Source organism: Lissotriton vulgaris, chromosome 1_2, assembly GCF_964263255.1.
Source record: "Lissotriton vulgaris chromosome 1_2, aLisVul1.2, whole genome shotgun sequence".
NCBI lineage: Eukaryota > Metazoa > Chordata > Amphibia > Caudata > Salamandridae > Lissotriton > Lissotriton vulgaris.
In genome coordinates this window covers 170,871,529-170,887,946 of record NC_141686.1, presented here as the reverse complement: position 1 = coordinate 170,887,946, position 16,418 = coordinate 170,871,529, and the positions used below count along the sequence as shown (strand labels likewise).

General features: G+C 46.0%; 1 protein-coding gene across 1 annotated transcript in view; it reads left to right on the top strand.

The window, feature by feature from the left end:
• Nucleotides 1-16,418, top strand: part of LOC147734775 (cystine/glutamate transporter-like) — a 378,702-nt gene that overhangs the window by 162,830 nt on the left and 199,454 nt on the right. The window contains exons 5-6 of the mRNA XM_086953633.1: nucleotides 1,629-1,728; nucleotides 8,178-8,222. Coding sequence (XP_086809759.1) covers nucleotides 1,629-1,728; nucleotides 8,178-8,222 — 145 coding nt within the window. The remainder of the gene's footprint in view (nucleotides 1-1,628; nucleotides 1,729-8,177; nucleotides 8,223-16,418) is intronic.

Sequence of the window (16,418 nt, the reverse complement as noted above, 5' to 3'; positions counted from 1 at the left end):
GGTGATGCTCCAGTCTAAGACGCGGCTAGGCAAATGGGCTCTATGCAAAAAATGCATCTCATACCTTTCCTACGGAATTATGTGTGCCTGAAGAACAGATGTCAAAGCAAGCTGTTTATGCTGTTCTTAGTCATGCTGCTCTCAGAATGTCAGACTCAGGAATATGCACCAGTACATCTGCCTCATCTGCCCAAGAGTCGGTGTCCCATGCCTCATTTAACAGTGGTGCAAGGATTGGTGATTGACAAAGCAGAAGATGTTGCAGCAGAGGCAGATAATGTGGTGACTACAAGTGTTGAAACAGAGATGGATGATGTGATGGCTGAAGGTGTTGTAGAAGCAATGATGGTCACAGCGGTGGCAAGAGGACAGTAGAAATGGTGCTTCCTGTCATATTTGCTTCCCTACAGCATTCACATGTGTGTGCACTCCTCATTTTCAGCCTTCTTCATCATGTCACCTACAACACGAGATTTAAATTTAATGATAGACAGATGATGTTTGGGTAAAGTTTGACTTGTGTACATAATCTCTGATACTGATAGCCAATTTATTTTTGGAACCTGTTGTCTCAATGTTATTGACATGGGAACTCATGTTGCTAAAGACTGTACTCTCAAGGGGTTAAATATGTATCAGCTGATGGGATATTTTTGTTGCCTTCTTCTCAGGCCATCATAATATTTGCATTTTTCCTGGGAGTTTTTGGTACTGATGACTACAGAGTCACTTGGATGCTAGCTGCATGTTCATAGGTGATAAACCACACCTACTTTTGAAGCAACGTTATCAATAACATGTGCAAGGTGTATTGTTGTGATGTTAGATTGGTTTACCATTCGGTCCCGTTATCAGCGTGTGTGTTTATGTATGTGCTCATGAGCAAGATTTGGGAACATCAGCTTGAATACAAGAGCATCTTTAACCTCAGATTAGATTAGATGCTCATAAATAGTTGTTTGATGATCCTCACAATAGCTACTTGGAGGGGGTTACCTCACATATTTGCGCTTTGTGGATGTTTACCAGTTCTGAACCAACTGTAATTCCAGCATGCCAAAATGTGCATGCAGAACTTGCTACATGAACTTTCTTATTCTTATTCTTATTATTCAGATTTGTACAGCACATGGCTACCCAACCAAGGGTTTCCCAGCCCAAAGTTACAATAGGGTACCAGGAACATAGAAGCAAACCCTTTGGATAGCAGAGATTAAAAGAGCCAGGTTTTGAGTTTCATGCGAAAGGCAGAGCGCAAGTGACATAATCTCAACTCAGACGGTAGAGTATTCCATAACTTTGGGCGTAAGAAACAGAAAGCTCAACATTCTTGACTGGCTTTTTTACATGGCCTACGGATAAGCATTAACAAATGGTATAATTGTATTTGAGTTGGTATTGGTCAACTTTTCAATATCACTGCCACTCATCTTGTAATTATGTGTCCCATTGCCTGATCAAAAAGAGGATAAAGCAGTAATTAATGATAAGCTTCTGGTACTTCTTTATCCAAACTACACTGAACACCTATTTTTAAAGTCTACATTGATTGTATCATGTTTAAGATATGATCTGATTGCCACTGTATGCAGTAATGAGTATTCTAAGAACAATTTCTTCCTATGTAGGACACACAGAAAATTTCCAGGATCCTTTTGACAGCAGCTCACTGGCACTGGACAAACTACCCCTGGCATTTTACTCAGGAATGTTTGCTTATGGTGGTTGGTAAGTGGTTTAATATGTTTGTGTCTGCTGTCACCTTATTTTGTTGTGTATCGATTTAGATTCCATATGAATTTTCTTATTCATGCCCATATATAGGTACATTTCACATTGCCCTTATATAGGCATAGAAATCCAGTCCTTATTTAGGCATAGTCTATGCTACCCAAATTCAGGCATGGTTACTTACATCCATTCATCTACGTCACAACGAGTTCCTGTAAAACCAGACTTTTAAGCCTTTAGGACTTCCCCTTGCCAGGATATTGATTTCTCCAAGAACTAATGTATTATACATGAACATTTATTCCTTAGGGGTTCATTCATGACATTCATATGCCCGACTTCTGCGTCAATACTGTTATTCCTAAAGATCTTCAAGGTATAAATATACCTTCACTTGCTATGGCAAGGAACGGTTCGGTTCGGTGCGGTTCGGCTACATACTTGCAAGACGCGGATCACCACAGCAAGTCCCGAAGGATGTCATCTCCCAACTGACACACTGACCAGACGCTGTCGTCCTCCTTGCCAAGAATCCAGCTCCAGTGTTTCTGACTCCTCTTGCGGGGTGTTAGAGATAGAGTCCCGGGAAAGAGATACCAACCTCTCTCATTCTAAGGCATGGAGCTGGTTAGAACCTAGAGAAACCTTTGGCAATTCCTGGCAAAACTAAACTAAACTAGACTATAGCTAAAATAAACTTCTACTTCTTTCCTCGTACTAGACTTAGGTTAGGTACACTGGGTTAGGATTATTTTAGAAGCACCAGTTGAGTATTTTAGCTTGTGTTATTTATGTATGTATTTTTAGGTCTCGCGTGGACAGCGCTTGCACTGGGAGACCTATAGTAAATTCAAAATTGAGGGTAATTTCTCCTGCCTCTTGCCATTGGTTAACTCTAACATTGCTGTTGTTGTCTCGCTTATTGTTCGATGGCAATCCCATACGTCACTTCCGTTTTGGGAGGAAGCTGCACCGACCATCTACAGTTTCCCTACACTGAGAGTGTTCATATATTATTTCGGGGACTACTTTTTTTGAGGTCAAGCATCACACACACACACGCGCATACATAATCAGCACGGCGCCCTTTCATGAGCGCCGCGCTGTTAATGGTCTCATTGTTTCCTCCACCCTCACTCTACGCTCTCACACCCCCCCGCCTCCCCCTCCCTGCTCGTCTGGTACTGGTACTGGTGAGTTGTACAATAAGCGTGTCCATGTCAAGAATCCTTTGGGCATACCTATACATTGCAATATGTTGAATAATAGTCCCATTTGACCGAATCAAAGGCCTTTTTGGCATCTGAAAAGACAGCTGCAAGTGACAAATTGGAGTCCACATTATGCAGCATAGAGAATAATGTACGGAGGTTATGGGATGTCGCCCTCCCTGGAATGAAGCCCTCCTTATCAGGCAACACTAGTTTCTCCATCAGGAGGCTCAACCTATTGGCAAGCATTTTAGCAAGTATTTTGGCGTCATTATTAATTAAGGACAGAGCTCTGTATGGATTGCATGAATCTGTGGGTTTGTTCGGTTTTAAGAGAGAGGTAATGAGGGCTACCCTCATAGAGCTCGGGAGAAGGCCTGTTTCTTTGGCTTCTTCATAGACATAGTATAGAGTTCAATTGATCTATATAGGTTTTGTAAAAGTCTATTGGAAGGCCATCGGACCGTGGGACTTTATATTTAATCTGTATGATGACAGTACGTATCTCATCTCTCATCTCATCTAATCCTTCAGTTAGTTAGAAAGGTCTAGTGGGAGATGCCTATGAGTACTGGACAAATGTGTATAATATACTGTAAAAGTGTCTAGTATGGCTCTGCTGTCCCTATGCTCATCCCAGCATCCGCTGTTAATTCTGCAACATAATTGAAGAAACAGGGTTTACGGATCTGTTCCACCAGGGCTTTGCCTTTGCCGTACCTACGTGCCGTGAAATATTTCCCCCTGAAGCGGGTCTCCCTGTCTGCAGTAGCTTTATATTCCGAGAGTGTGCCCCTAAAGGTTGCCTGGAGTGTGCCATTGACATCATTTCCCATTTCTCCTTCCACTTTTTCAAGCTCTCCCTCTGAGTAATGCAAGTATTGTTGTATGTCTCGCAGGACTCCGAAACTCTTGGCCGTGCAAAAGCCACGTATTGTGACCTTGAAGGCTTCCCATACCATACCTATATGTGTGACAGTGCCTACATTCCTTTGGAAAAAATCTGTAATTTATTGTCCAATTTTGGACTTAAAAAACGTTTCTAGCAGTGTTTCTGGAATTAGTCTCCATCTTCTGGGAGCCATAGCCCTGGAGGGGATAATGCCAAGCAAACCGGGGCGTGATCGGAATATGTCCTGGCCAGATGTTCAGCGTTAACTATCCATTGCCCAGTGCCCCAGGTGACTACCAAAAGTCCAGCCTAGCCCAAGTTGGAAGCATTGTTGTGTAATGTGTCCCTTCCTTTTTCTCTGGGTGAATATACCTCCATGCATCCAAGAGACCATTATCAGCAAGCATATTATGCAAAATACCATGGGTCTTAGTGTAGTGGTGTGGGAGAGGGTTAGATCGATCATTAACCAGGTTTATAACCGTGTTAAAATCTCCTCCCCATATTACATGCGTGGAAACTATTTCAATAATTCAACCCCAAAGTGTAGAATAGAACTCTGGATCATCTACATTTGGGCCATAGCAGATGCTTTTTTCTCTCGGGACAGTTTCAAAGCCATGTCACAGTCTCAAAAGTTGAGGAAATGAGCAATGATCAGGTGCCGCTGGCTACCAGGGGGAGGTTTGGGGCCCAATGAGTGACACGCCTTTCTATTGTCAGGTGCTGCGAGAAGGCTTCATTACCTAATGTTCCGCGCAGTAGGTGTTCTATGAATTCCTCCATCTTACTTTCTGGAAGTCCAATAATATACACATCATCACGCCTACTGCGCACTTCTAAGTCCTCATTTTGTCGGCAATTACTTTAAGAACCTTATCCATTTGAGCGATATGCTTTTGCATTTGTGTCGTGTTGTCTTCGCTGTCCGAAATGTGCTTCTCTGCCTCCACGATCCTCTCTTCATGTTTGTATAACATGATCAATCGAGTCCAATCGGGCATTCATGGAATCCATTTTGGACTATGAGGCTATGTTGCATTGCGAGCAAGACGGCTTTGACATCATCTTCCCGGGAGAGCTCTGGGTCTTGTGTCCGCTCTGCACCTGCGTTATCTAGGTTATCCACACTGTACCGCATGACAGTTTTTCTGGCTTGCCCTCCGTTTTCCCCATAATGGGCTCAAAGCGATATTGCTGTGCACAATACGAATTACCAAGTGGGCATGCCGATGTGATCATCAATTCAGCATTTCCCAAGGGGCGTAGGAAGATCTAGCATCCCAAAGTGACAACAGGTCTGTGGTTTAGATATTTAGCAGATGACTTCTAGTGTGCCCGGATTGCGCCACTGTATTTATTTCAATCTGTACTGTTAAGTGGAGTCAATGTATTATAGTCATTTAGTTGTGTTGGGGTGCACCATGTGGTCACTCACCCAGCCAGCAGAGACTGTGCATGCTACACCACCAAGTCTGAGACAGTGACCCAAGCCCCGGAGCTCAGCACTCTCCAGGCTGTGTGCGCATCTACCAGTCTGCAATAGATGAAGTTCCTTGGCAAGTGTGAAACACTGCAGGTCAGCACTATATGGAATTCTTCCACTTAACATATGTACCAGGTTCCACTCTATATGGGGCACATGGATAATGGCAAAGCAGGGGGTATTATACTGTCCAAATGGCATACTCCAGTCGTTAGGGCTGTAGCAAGTAATAGAGCCTTCGGGATATGGTGAGTCTTTACTGTGCAGTAAGCGTCTGCACCAGTGCTCACCAGGCACACATCGAAAGATTATAGCTGAGGTCAGGTGTTCCGTTTCTATGTTTAGAGGCCGTGGTATCACGCAAGATGGCTGCGACAGTTAGAGCTGCCTCAAGTGAGTTCGGCAATAGTCTTCCCTAGGCTCCCCATTTCACTGTTGCATATTGCCTCTGATACGCTAGGAAGCGTAATATGTTACGTAGGTGGAGGATCAATGAGTGGCCTTACTTGTGTGGCGATGCTCGCTGCTACAGCACGATTCCTCTGGAGCAGCCCAGCTCCCACGTGTGCACTGGGGGCTCAATTGCCAGTGAATTCTGGTGTGCTGTCAAGTAGTTTGCACCAGCTCACCCGCGCTGCTAGATCTGCGGGCGCTGTCACGTTCTTGGGGCTCCATACTCCCCTATTTTGGCATCATCGGGTCGCAGAAAGTGATGCAAATAATCGCATGACCTCAGGGTCGATTCAGTCACTCTTGGACAGGATATTGATCAGGATAATGCTGCTAAACAGCAAGAGCCTCACTGCAGTGCAGCCATATTGGTCCTGTGCCGCTTTGCGGCCCCCACACCTAGATATGTATACAATAACAAAAAGTCAATGAAAAAAAAAAGTACACAACTAGCATATTACATCAAAATAATATTTAAACATGTGATTAAAGCATTAAGACAACATGTATAGTGTTCTACAGTTAGTCTATGGGGTAGTAATATGTTTTAACCCTCCGCTACACAGTCAAAAGCGTACTGTTCGGCCCTTTCTAGTGGTGGTCGGAGCACTTTGTCTATTTTGAGGTGATGTTGTGGTTTATGTCACCGATATTGCGCAAATCAATATATAATCTTTAAGGTTAATGATAGCGCTTGGCCACACCCAAATATGAGCCGACGTGTTTCGACCTTCGTGTTGAGCCTGGAGTGCATTTCAATGAAGGTCTTCTTCCGGACTAGGAGACTTTTCAGAATCTGGCTGAATTTTTATGTAACTGCGAGTTCAGTCCACCCTTAGTAGAATGTTTTGAAAAAATGCAATATGATCCAAGCCTTCCAAGCCCTCTGCCAATCCATAAATGCAAAGATTATTTCTGCGATTTTGATTTTCAAGATCTTGAACATGTTTTTGAGATGCGCAACTTCAACTTGATGATGGTGAATATGTTGAGTAACTTCTTGTATGTCTCCAACTCTGTGTTTCACTTCAGTGACTCTAGTATCAGTTAAAGTTCATTTATCATCCAGTTTCTGAAGTTTTGATTTGTTTCCCCCATTTAGGCTTTAATAGCCCTTATTTCCTCTAGAAGAAGCTCATTGTAGGAGATGTTACACAAGAAGATGTGTCTTTTTGATAGGTTTATGAGCAGCGACAGAGGAAGATGCACCATTTTTCAAACCAGATTTAGCGGAATACATGCTTGTGGAACGGGGGCTCCAAAACATTTACTCCTGCAAAATACGACAGTTGTCTTTCATGGTATACCAGCATTGTGTTGAGAAAGAGGGAATAAGGGGTGGAAGTGTCACAAAACACCGAAATATAACAGCCAGATTTGGAAGATGGAAGTTGCCTCATATGTATAGTATGACCCATAGAGGGTAAGCAACTTAGAGATGAGATTAGATTAGAGATGAGGAGAAGATTCACAGTATATATGAGATCAAACTACATATGAAAGAATAAGGTGGCACAGTCAGGAACCCTTAGGAGAAGAATTTCAACAGAAATGGTAGTGAAAGAAGCAATGTCATTACTAGTACGCCAGCAAAACCATTGTGAGTTGACATTTCTTTTCAGCTTGATGCATGCAAAATGGTGCTTGTCAAGTTCCTCAGATGTGTTGCCATGAGCATTGTTAAAGAGGGCTAATAAGTGGAAAGAGCATCTTCCACTACTTGCGACTTAACTGTTTTTTGTTGGCTGGCTGAATAAACACGGGAAATAGCCCATTTTACCTCCTGACCTCCGCTGAACTTCGGCAATGAGCGGCCATCTTCATCAATACATCCAGTCAGACTACTTTCCATACCTCTACAATCATTCATTTAAAACAGATACCTCTAAATGGCCCTCAAATGTATTGTGACTAACTACTGTGTCATCTTGAGTTCCAAAGCTGCTATTGCCTACTGCAACCACTGACTGCTTAACCTAGCTACCCCTGAACAGACAACAGTTAACAGGAAGAAAGGTTATTCTATTGGAGACAATAGTGCCTTAGGCTGTTGTACAACACTGGTAAATGACAAAATCAATTGTCCAACAAAGTGGCTGGGATTCATTTAAGTAATCTTCAATTAAGTAATCTTCAGTTATGACACAAAATCAAACAAGCCACCAGTTTTCTATACGTTGCAATCATCATTTAGGCTACCAGTCTGTTCTTCATATCTCTTTGTTTCTAATCACTTAGTACATGCACCATGCCCTAATTACTTATTACATGTACCATGCATCTTGTTTCCTTTGATCCAGTTCTATGCCATGCCTAGCATCCCTTTCATATATTACAACTGCATTCACTATGCTTCAGTTGCTCTCCCTTATACTTAGATTTACACCTTTCTCATTTATTTGGTCAGGTTTTTCACCAGCTATGTAACCGAGGAGATTGTAAACCCTGAACGGTGAGTTGATTTTATAATGTCAGAAATATCATAACAGTGAATATTTTTACTATTTCTATCAGTGATAAGAACAATTTCACACCATTTAAAATGTACACCTAATATTTGATGAAATGTTCTAATACTGTGACTTTACAAGTTTTGTTGATAGTCAAACCAAAGGAACCTTATCATCTGGCAGGCAGGTATAGTTGGTAATTTGACAGGGAGCTGGCAAGAGTGTAAGAAAAGATTGCAGAAAGGGAAAACAATCATATAATCAGATATACACATTAAATGGATCAAGGATCGTGAGTGCTTGAGACAAAGTTGAAGTTAAATGTCTCTTAAGGTGTAGAAGCCTTTAAGGATAATGTCTATATTTGCAAGATATCTAGCACATAAGTGTAGATGACCCCAAGCATAGGATCACCCAGGGGGCCTGGTATTATGGTTTATCACTAATAGTGGTTAATCAAAGTCACCGTTGTTGGTTTTGGATTCAATATTTTTAGTGAATCCATACATGGAAAAATAACAAGGGGTCTAATGAGGAACAACTTCTGTCCTTCAAAGAGGAGTTGAGAAATGTGATGAGTTTTCAATCGAATAGCTTCATTATAATAATTGGTGATTTGAATGCCAAATTTACCCTGTCAAGGTAAAGGGTAGTCAGGGAGAAATTATGTCTGCATATAACATCATTGAAGCGTACTTCACTAGTTGTAAAATATCATAATGTGTTAGGGACCTAACTCGGTACTAACCAATTCAGCATTTGCTTGCTTGAACGGTTGTTTTATTACTGGCAACCCAGCTTTTATGTGTATGTAATGCAACTTTGCCCTAATGATTATATAAATGTTCTTCTGGTATCTTGAATCGATAAAAAGGTTTAGCTTACTAAAATAGGGGGGCAGTGATCACTTTGCTATAACTGTGCTAATTGACCAATTTAGAATTAATCGTAAAAGGGTATCTTTTCCAGTATGTTCTGCTTGTTCAAAAGAATTGTAGTTCGAATTGAAGAAATTAAGTGTTTCCATTGATTGTTACTCTTTTAATAATATTGAAACCATGAATGGCCAAACTGAATGGATCAAATTGTACAGAAGGTTGTAAAACGCCCAGTGTAGTAGTAGTAGAAAAATAGATTATTAGTTTATTAAAACCATAAACCTTGTAAAGGACATACGTAGCATAACATTTACCCTAATAAAATTCAAAATTCTAATCAATCATAATCAAACCTTATTGTTTCTTATATGGTGTGCCGATATGAAATTTAAGGTGACAGGCCATGAAAGCCTATATAGTTAATTAAGATCATGGATCTCGCAAAGAACATACATAATAAGACATATACCTACAAATTAAAAAAATGTTGTCCAACATTATCGTTTCTTATTTGGGGAGCAAATACAACATTTACTATACATCCTATTAGTAGTTTGCAGATAAGAGCCAGTGTGCAAGATTAGGGTGACAAGCCGAGGAGGCCTATCCAATGTGCACATTTTATGCAGGGAAAGGGAGGTTCTAATAAGACTGGTACAGGTTTAACAAGATGAGGCAGTCACGTTTGTACATTTATACAGATTGTGCTGGGGTGCAGAGCATCTGAAGTCAGACATGCATGATATTTTATTGGTACATGGCTTGACAAGATGAGGAGCAGCTATTGTTAATTTCCCTAGCAGCCCGTCACTTAGTGGTGGGACCCCGTGGGTTCTGGGCTGGGGCTTTCTTCACCTGTCCACCCCAACCCCACTAGTGTCCAAGCCGGTGCCTTGACCAGGTTTTTTAAAACTGGTCAGGAACTGTATTAATCTAATGTTCAACATTATATTTCTTGGGCCCAATAATTCCGTCAGTATGGACAAACAGGTCCTGACTCCTAAGTTGTTAAACTCTCTTCTTAACAGTCTTCTTCGCTCTATGGCCCTGTCAAGACAAATACAAATAATGTGCTCTAAAGTCTCATTCCCCCGGTGACATAGGCATCAGCTCTGGTCTTCTCCTTGGCCGTCTTCCCTCCATTCTGGAGGAAATCTAACGTGGATATTTCACCTATCCTTAATGCCAGGTAAGTCTGCTTTTTCTTTCAATGGTAGGTTGCTTCCAGAAGAGGTGATCCTCTTAAAATACTTACATTGAAAAAATAAAGTTTCCCATCTGATAGACTCTATGAATAGCTATATGAAATATTTATATATTTCGGTATCTGACAAAGATTTAAAAAATATAGCATTGGGGTTAACCCTATATTTACTTACTCTGTGCTATCTAGTAATATATATAAAGTAGGGGTTACTGTGGATGTGATTTAAATACGAACTATTCAAATGTATATATTTTATTGTATATATTTTATTTTAAGTATGGCATGAAGTCTCATAGGAATGCAATACATTTGTTATTTTCCATGTAATACCATGATGTAATAATTAATTTTGGAATGTTTCTAAAGACGATAATAAGGAAACAGATTCTTTTAGGAATTTTTTACAAATGCTTAATGTTAGAATAATAGGTGAATATTTAGACTTACTAACTTCAGGGTTTACGAACTAATTCAAAATATGTGTTTTGAAGGGGGGCGCTAGAGGGCGCACTGCGGAATGGCCGCACTGTCGTGAGGCTCCCGCTGCCCGGAGCTATTATCCGCCTAGGGATCCTGATTATCATCGCTGCGCCCTGATCTGACCCCACAGATCTACTGGGATATCGACTGACTACCCACGGTCCAACTCCTGGGCCATTCGGAGGTTGCTGGCCGAAGTTACGAGGATCCCAAGTTTCTCCGACTTGCGCTCTGGAAGTCTGATGCCCCCTGGCCCGGCGCCATCGGGCATGCCAGTCCGGGGCTCTGCACGTGGGGTTTAGGCCTTGCTCCGCCCCTCTCCACCGGGCCCGCTCGCTGGCCGGGCAAGCCGTTTGGCTCTTCCTTGCTGTCGGACTTATCTCTTGGATCCTACATCTGCCCGCCCGAATACCATTGCTCACGGGGGCGCAACGGATCTACTTCTTATTTTCTGGGGGCTCGCCCCTTTGGACTGGAAGTGGAGACGGCCATCTTCTCGTCGTTGGGAGTGGCGGGGCGCGCTGGCCTGCTCGTGCCCCCACGATTCGAGCTTTTCTGGCCGTACCATTTGTCCGACCTATATCCTGAGTCCTATTTGCTTTGGTCCCCCATTGCATCATTAGCGCACCATTATGGGGAAGCCAGACACTAAACAATCCAAATTGTCCTTTGACTCTGGAGGGGCTAGGCGGGGGACGCGTTTGCTCCAGGAGGCCGGGACTTCGCGGTCCCCCCCCCGAATGTCGCTGACAGTGTCCCGCAACCACCACCACCGGACTTTACCCAAATGATGCAGGAGATGAGGCAGGGGTTTGCCACGATAGTGGACAAAGTGGACAAGATATCGTCACGCATGGATGCGGTCGTCCAGAAGCTGGACGTGCATGAGGAGCGTTTGACGGCGGCGGAACAGCGCATTTCGGACCATGATGACACGGCGGCCACCCATACCACCCAACTGGCGAGAATGGACAATATCTTGCGTGTCATTGCCGCTAAGAATGAGGAGTTGGAGGCGAGGAGTAGGCGCAACAACGTGCGCATTGTAGGTGTGCCGGAGTCCACGAATGTGGGCAAAATGGAGGCTTATGTGGAGAGGCTACTGGTGGGCGCCATTGGGGCGGAAGTGTTCTCATCCCAGTTCATCATTGAGAGAGCGCATCGGACACTGGGACCTCGGCCGGCCTCTGGGGCTGCACCGCGCCCCATCATTGCGCGCCTTTTGAACTATCGTGACCGAGACGCCGCCATCCAGGCTGCCCGCACTAACAGGGCCCTTTCCTTCGAAGGGGTGTCTTTCACCATGTACCCCGACTTCACGCCGATGGTGCAGGACCAGCGTCGTAAGTTCCTGGGGGTGAAAAAGAAGCTTCGGGATCTACAGGTGGACTACGCCTTGCTGTACCTTGCTAAACTTAGAGTGACGCACCAGGCTAAACAACATTTTTTCACCAACCCACAGCATGCTGAGGATTTTGCGAAGCGCCTCCAGCGCGAGCGAGCAGCTGCGGATCGGGGAGGCGATCGAGACCCTGAGGATGAACGTTCGGCGGCTGAGGAGGAGGTCGCTTGATTGTGGTGACTTTGGTCGTTGTCTCTCTTTTTACTGTTTTTTTGGAGTATTCTGGATGGGTACCTGTTATATTGAGTTCTACTGCCTTCCTTCTCCGCATTTGCTGCCTAACTATTGCCCACTTTTACTTTTGCTGGTGCGGGGGTCATGTCTTTATTGAGATGAGTGAGTGCGTTTTGTTTCTTGGGGTCGGTCTGGCACCGCAGGATGGTGCTATCTGGTGTCGCGCTCTGGGCACCCACCCCCCGCGCTGCGCCTGGGGCCGTCTGACACCTGTTGGCGCGGACACTGGCGTGGCGTGAGGGAGTGGTGTCGTGCACCTCTGGAAGGTTCCCCGGAGGGTGTGCCCCATGTGTACCTTTGGTTTGGATTCTAGTCCTATGTTGTTTGACTGGATGGGTGTTGGGGAATGGGGGGGGGTGGGGGTGCGTATGGCCTGATGGTTGGGGTGGTATCAGGTGGGTGGATGGGGCGGGAATGAAGCTGTCCATGTTTGTTTGCCCAGGACCCCTGGGTCGATATGAGAGGTGCTGCTGTTGTCTGGGTGCACAGGAGTGGTGTCGCGCCCGCTATCTAGGCTGGTCCGCTTCTTTATCTGGCGGAACTGATCCTGGGGTCCGTGCTCCCGTCCATCTTGGGCCCGAGTGCACCGGCCGCCATCTTAGGCTGCCACGTGACGGGGAGCGCTATGCAATGGGAACACGTGTGCGAGTTGCGGGTTGCGTAAGTTGGATTGGCGGCGTGCGGCGTGCAGTATGCTCTGAGTGCTTGTTGCATGGATGGTTTGGCTGGGGGGGGTTGTTGAAGTTTTGGTTGAATGGTTCGGAGATGGCTGGGGAATGTGTGGAGTGTATGTGGGGGGTTGTCCGCGCCCTAGGGTGTGGACCTGTCGCTGGCTGTTGCTGGTAGTTGGATGCCCTGTATTTGCTTATTGGGTCCCGTGGGGCCCTGAAACTGGGTAATGTCGACTGCTGTTATAGATCAGATATCGATTCTATCCTGGAATGTACGGGGACTTAATGATGCCAGGAAATGTCGTTGTGTGATCCAGTACCTGGACAGGCATGCTATTCATGTTGCTCTCCTCCAGGAGACGCATCTGCGTCCCGCTCCTTCCCCCAACTTTGGCGGGAGGTGGGCTGCGGCCAGGGGGTTAGCTTCCTATTCTTCTTATGCTCGAGGGGTTGTCATCCTTGTTAAAAGATCGCTCGCATTTCAGGAACTGGGATTTGTGGGGGACCCTGAGGGGCGCTATGTGCTACTGTGGGGGCGGCTTGGGCAGCACACTGTACTGTTTGTTAATTGCTATGCTCCTAATGTCGATACGCCAATCTTTTTTGTCACTTTGTGGGGTCATGTTCTTGCGGTGGATGCCACTTACATTGTGTGGGGGGGTGATTTCAATTTTGCATTTCAGGCCCAGTCTGACAGATCGGAGGGGAGTCCTCAGTATAATGTACAGGCTAGAGAAGTATTGCGTGGGATTGTGGAGGAGGCTGGGTTGGTCGACAGCTGGAGGTACGCCCACCCTGCCACCAAGGAGGGCACTCATTACACCACACATGCTCGTTCATGGGCGAGACTGGATTATGTGTTTCTCTCTAGAGGGTTGGCAGCTGGCCTACGGGAGGCTACACATCTGGCTCGGACGTATTCTGATCACTGTCCGGTGAAGGTTGTTCTATCCGTCCCCGGGCTGCATAGGCCGCGCCCACCTTGGCGTCTATTTCCGACTGCTTTGCTTGACCCGGTGTTCAAAGAGGAGCTTGGTGCAGAGGTAGAGGCGTTCTTCCCTAGAAACAAGGGCTCTGTGGACAGCGTCGAGGTCATATGGGAGGCGTTCAAGGTTACGATCCGGGGTGTCACTATTTCTAAAAGTTGTGGAGTACTTCGACTGATTGTTCGGACCCTCGAGAGCTTGGAGGCTGACTTGCGAGACTTAGAACGCAGGATGCAGGTTGACTCTGATCCCGATCTTCTGGCGCAGTTCCGTACTAAACTCTCCGAATACGAGGAGGAGGCTGCTAGAGAGGCTAAGCATAGGGGGAAATACTGGACGGCGAGGCGATACTGTGAAGGGGAGCGGCCCGGTAAGGTCCTCGCTGCCCTTACTAGACATCCAAGGCATGGGTCGGACGTGTTGGAATTGGTGTCACCGGATGGCACTCGCTGTCGGGACACTTCGGAGATTCAGTGTACTTTTATTGACCATTATGCACAACTTTACACGACACAGCAGACGGGTGAGACTCGTTATGGCGGATTTCTTGATGAATTGGCACTTTGTTGGTTATCGGATGGTCATCGGGAGTTCTTAGGCAGGCCCCTAGAGGTGGAAGAGGTCAGGAATGCCATCATGTCTCTGTCTAATGGGAAGGCCGCCGGTCTGGATGGCCTTCCTGCTGAATTTTATAAGTGTTATGTGGACACCATGGCCCCTGTTCTCCGTGAGGTTTTTGAGGAGTCCCTGGAGGAGGGACGTCTGCCGGGTTCCATGCGGGAGGTCGCCATTACGTCGCTGCTTAAGCCGGGTAAGGATCCGCTGGATGTGGGCTCCTATAGACCCCTCTCATTGCTCAACTGCGATGTCAAAATTCTCGCGAAGGTTTTGGCAGTAAGACTAGCCGAGCTCATGCCCGTTATTGTATTGCCTGACCAGTCGGGATTTGTGCCCGGCCGTGCCACATCCCACAATCTTCGCACCTTGTTTTCGCTTGTGTCGACCATTGCTCCTACTGTCCCGGTTGCTGCTATCTTTCTTGATGCCACTAAGGCGTTTGACTCTGTTGAATGGGGCTATCTTATTGATGTTCTTTGTCGGATGGGTTTCCCCAGGATCTTCATCTCATGGGTTAAGCTCTTATATACCGATCCGATGGCGAGGGTAGTGGTGAATGGGGTGTTATCCCCCTCGTTCCCTCTTACCAGAGGGACCCGACAGGGATGCCCCCTCTCGCCACTTTTGTTTGCTATAGCCATTGAGCCGCTGGCCTGTAGGATTCGTCAGTTTCACCAGCAGAGCGCCTTTAATTGTCTTCAGCGACAGGTCGGTATTTCGTTATACGCCGATGATGTTACGCTCTATGTCAAGGACCCTGAGAACAACCTTAATTCGCTCTTACGGGAGCTGGTTGCTTTTGGGGGTGTCTCCGGTGTCCATATCAACTGGCGGAAGTCTCAATTTTTCCCCCTCACTGCTGCTGTAGCTAGATTTCCCCTTGACTACCCTCTGGAATGGTGTGATTCGGAGTTGCGATATCTCGGCATTGTCGTGTCCTTGGACAGAGAAGAATCGATTCGACTTAATTATGGTGTGGCTATTACTAAACTTGCAGACGATGTCACCAGGTGGATGTCCTTGCCTCTCTCCATGGCCGGTAGGGCGTCCCTTATCAAGATGGTAGTTTTGCCCCGCTTTCTTTACCTCTTTCAAAACCTTCCGTATCATCCTGGTGCTTATTTCTTTCGCAGACTTCGTTCTGAGCTCATTCCGTTGTTCTGGGGGGGCAAGCAGCCACGGGTGGCTTGGGCTACCCTTACGTTGCCCTATGCTGATGGCGGTTTCGACGTCCCCGACTTTGAGCTTTATTATCTCAGCGCTCAGGCGCATTACGCTTATCACTGGATGCGCCCCACGCCGTTTATGCCCCAAATTGCTGCTGAACATTGGGTTGCCCACCCGCTCCCATTGGAGGGGATGGTTTTGGGCAAGGTGTCAGATGTGGAAACGCCGCGCACGACGGTGACGTGCACGGTGGATGCTTGGAAACGGGTGGCTCAATTGCTGGGCGTTTCCTTTCTTTATTCGCCGGCCTTGCCTCTGTCTTATCATCCTGATTTGTCGCTGTTGTTGGAAACGGGGTTTCAACGAATGTGTAGGCGGCTAGGTATCCTCACGTGGGGAGACTTGTTTCATGAAGGTGCCTTCCGTACGCAGGCTCATTTCTTTGGAGCGGCTGCTTGCTCCCTGCTGGAGCTGTTCTACTTTATCCGCTTGCGGCAGGGCATGCGTGCTCTGCTACCAGACTTCCCTTCGGAGCCTGGGGTTACCCTCCCCCTC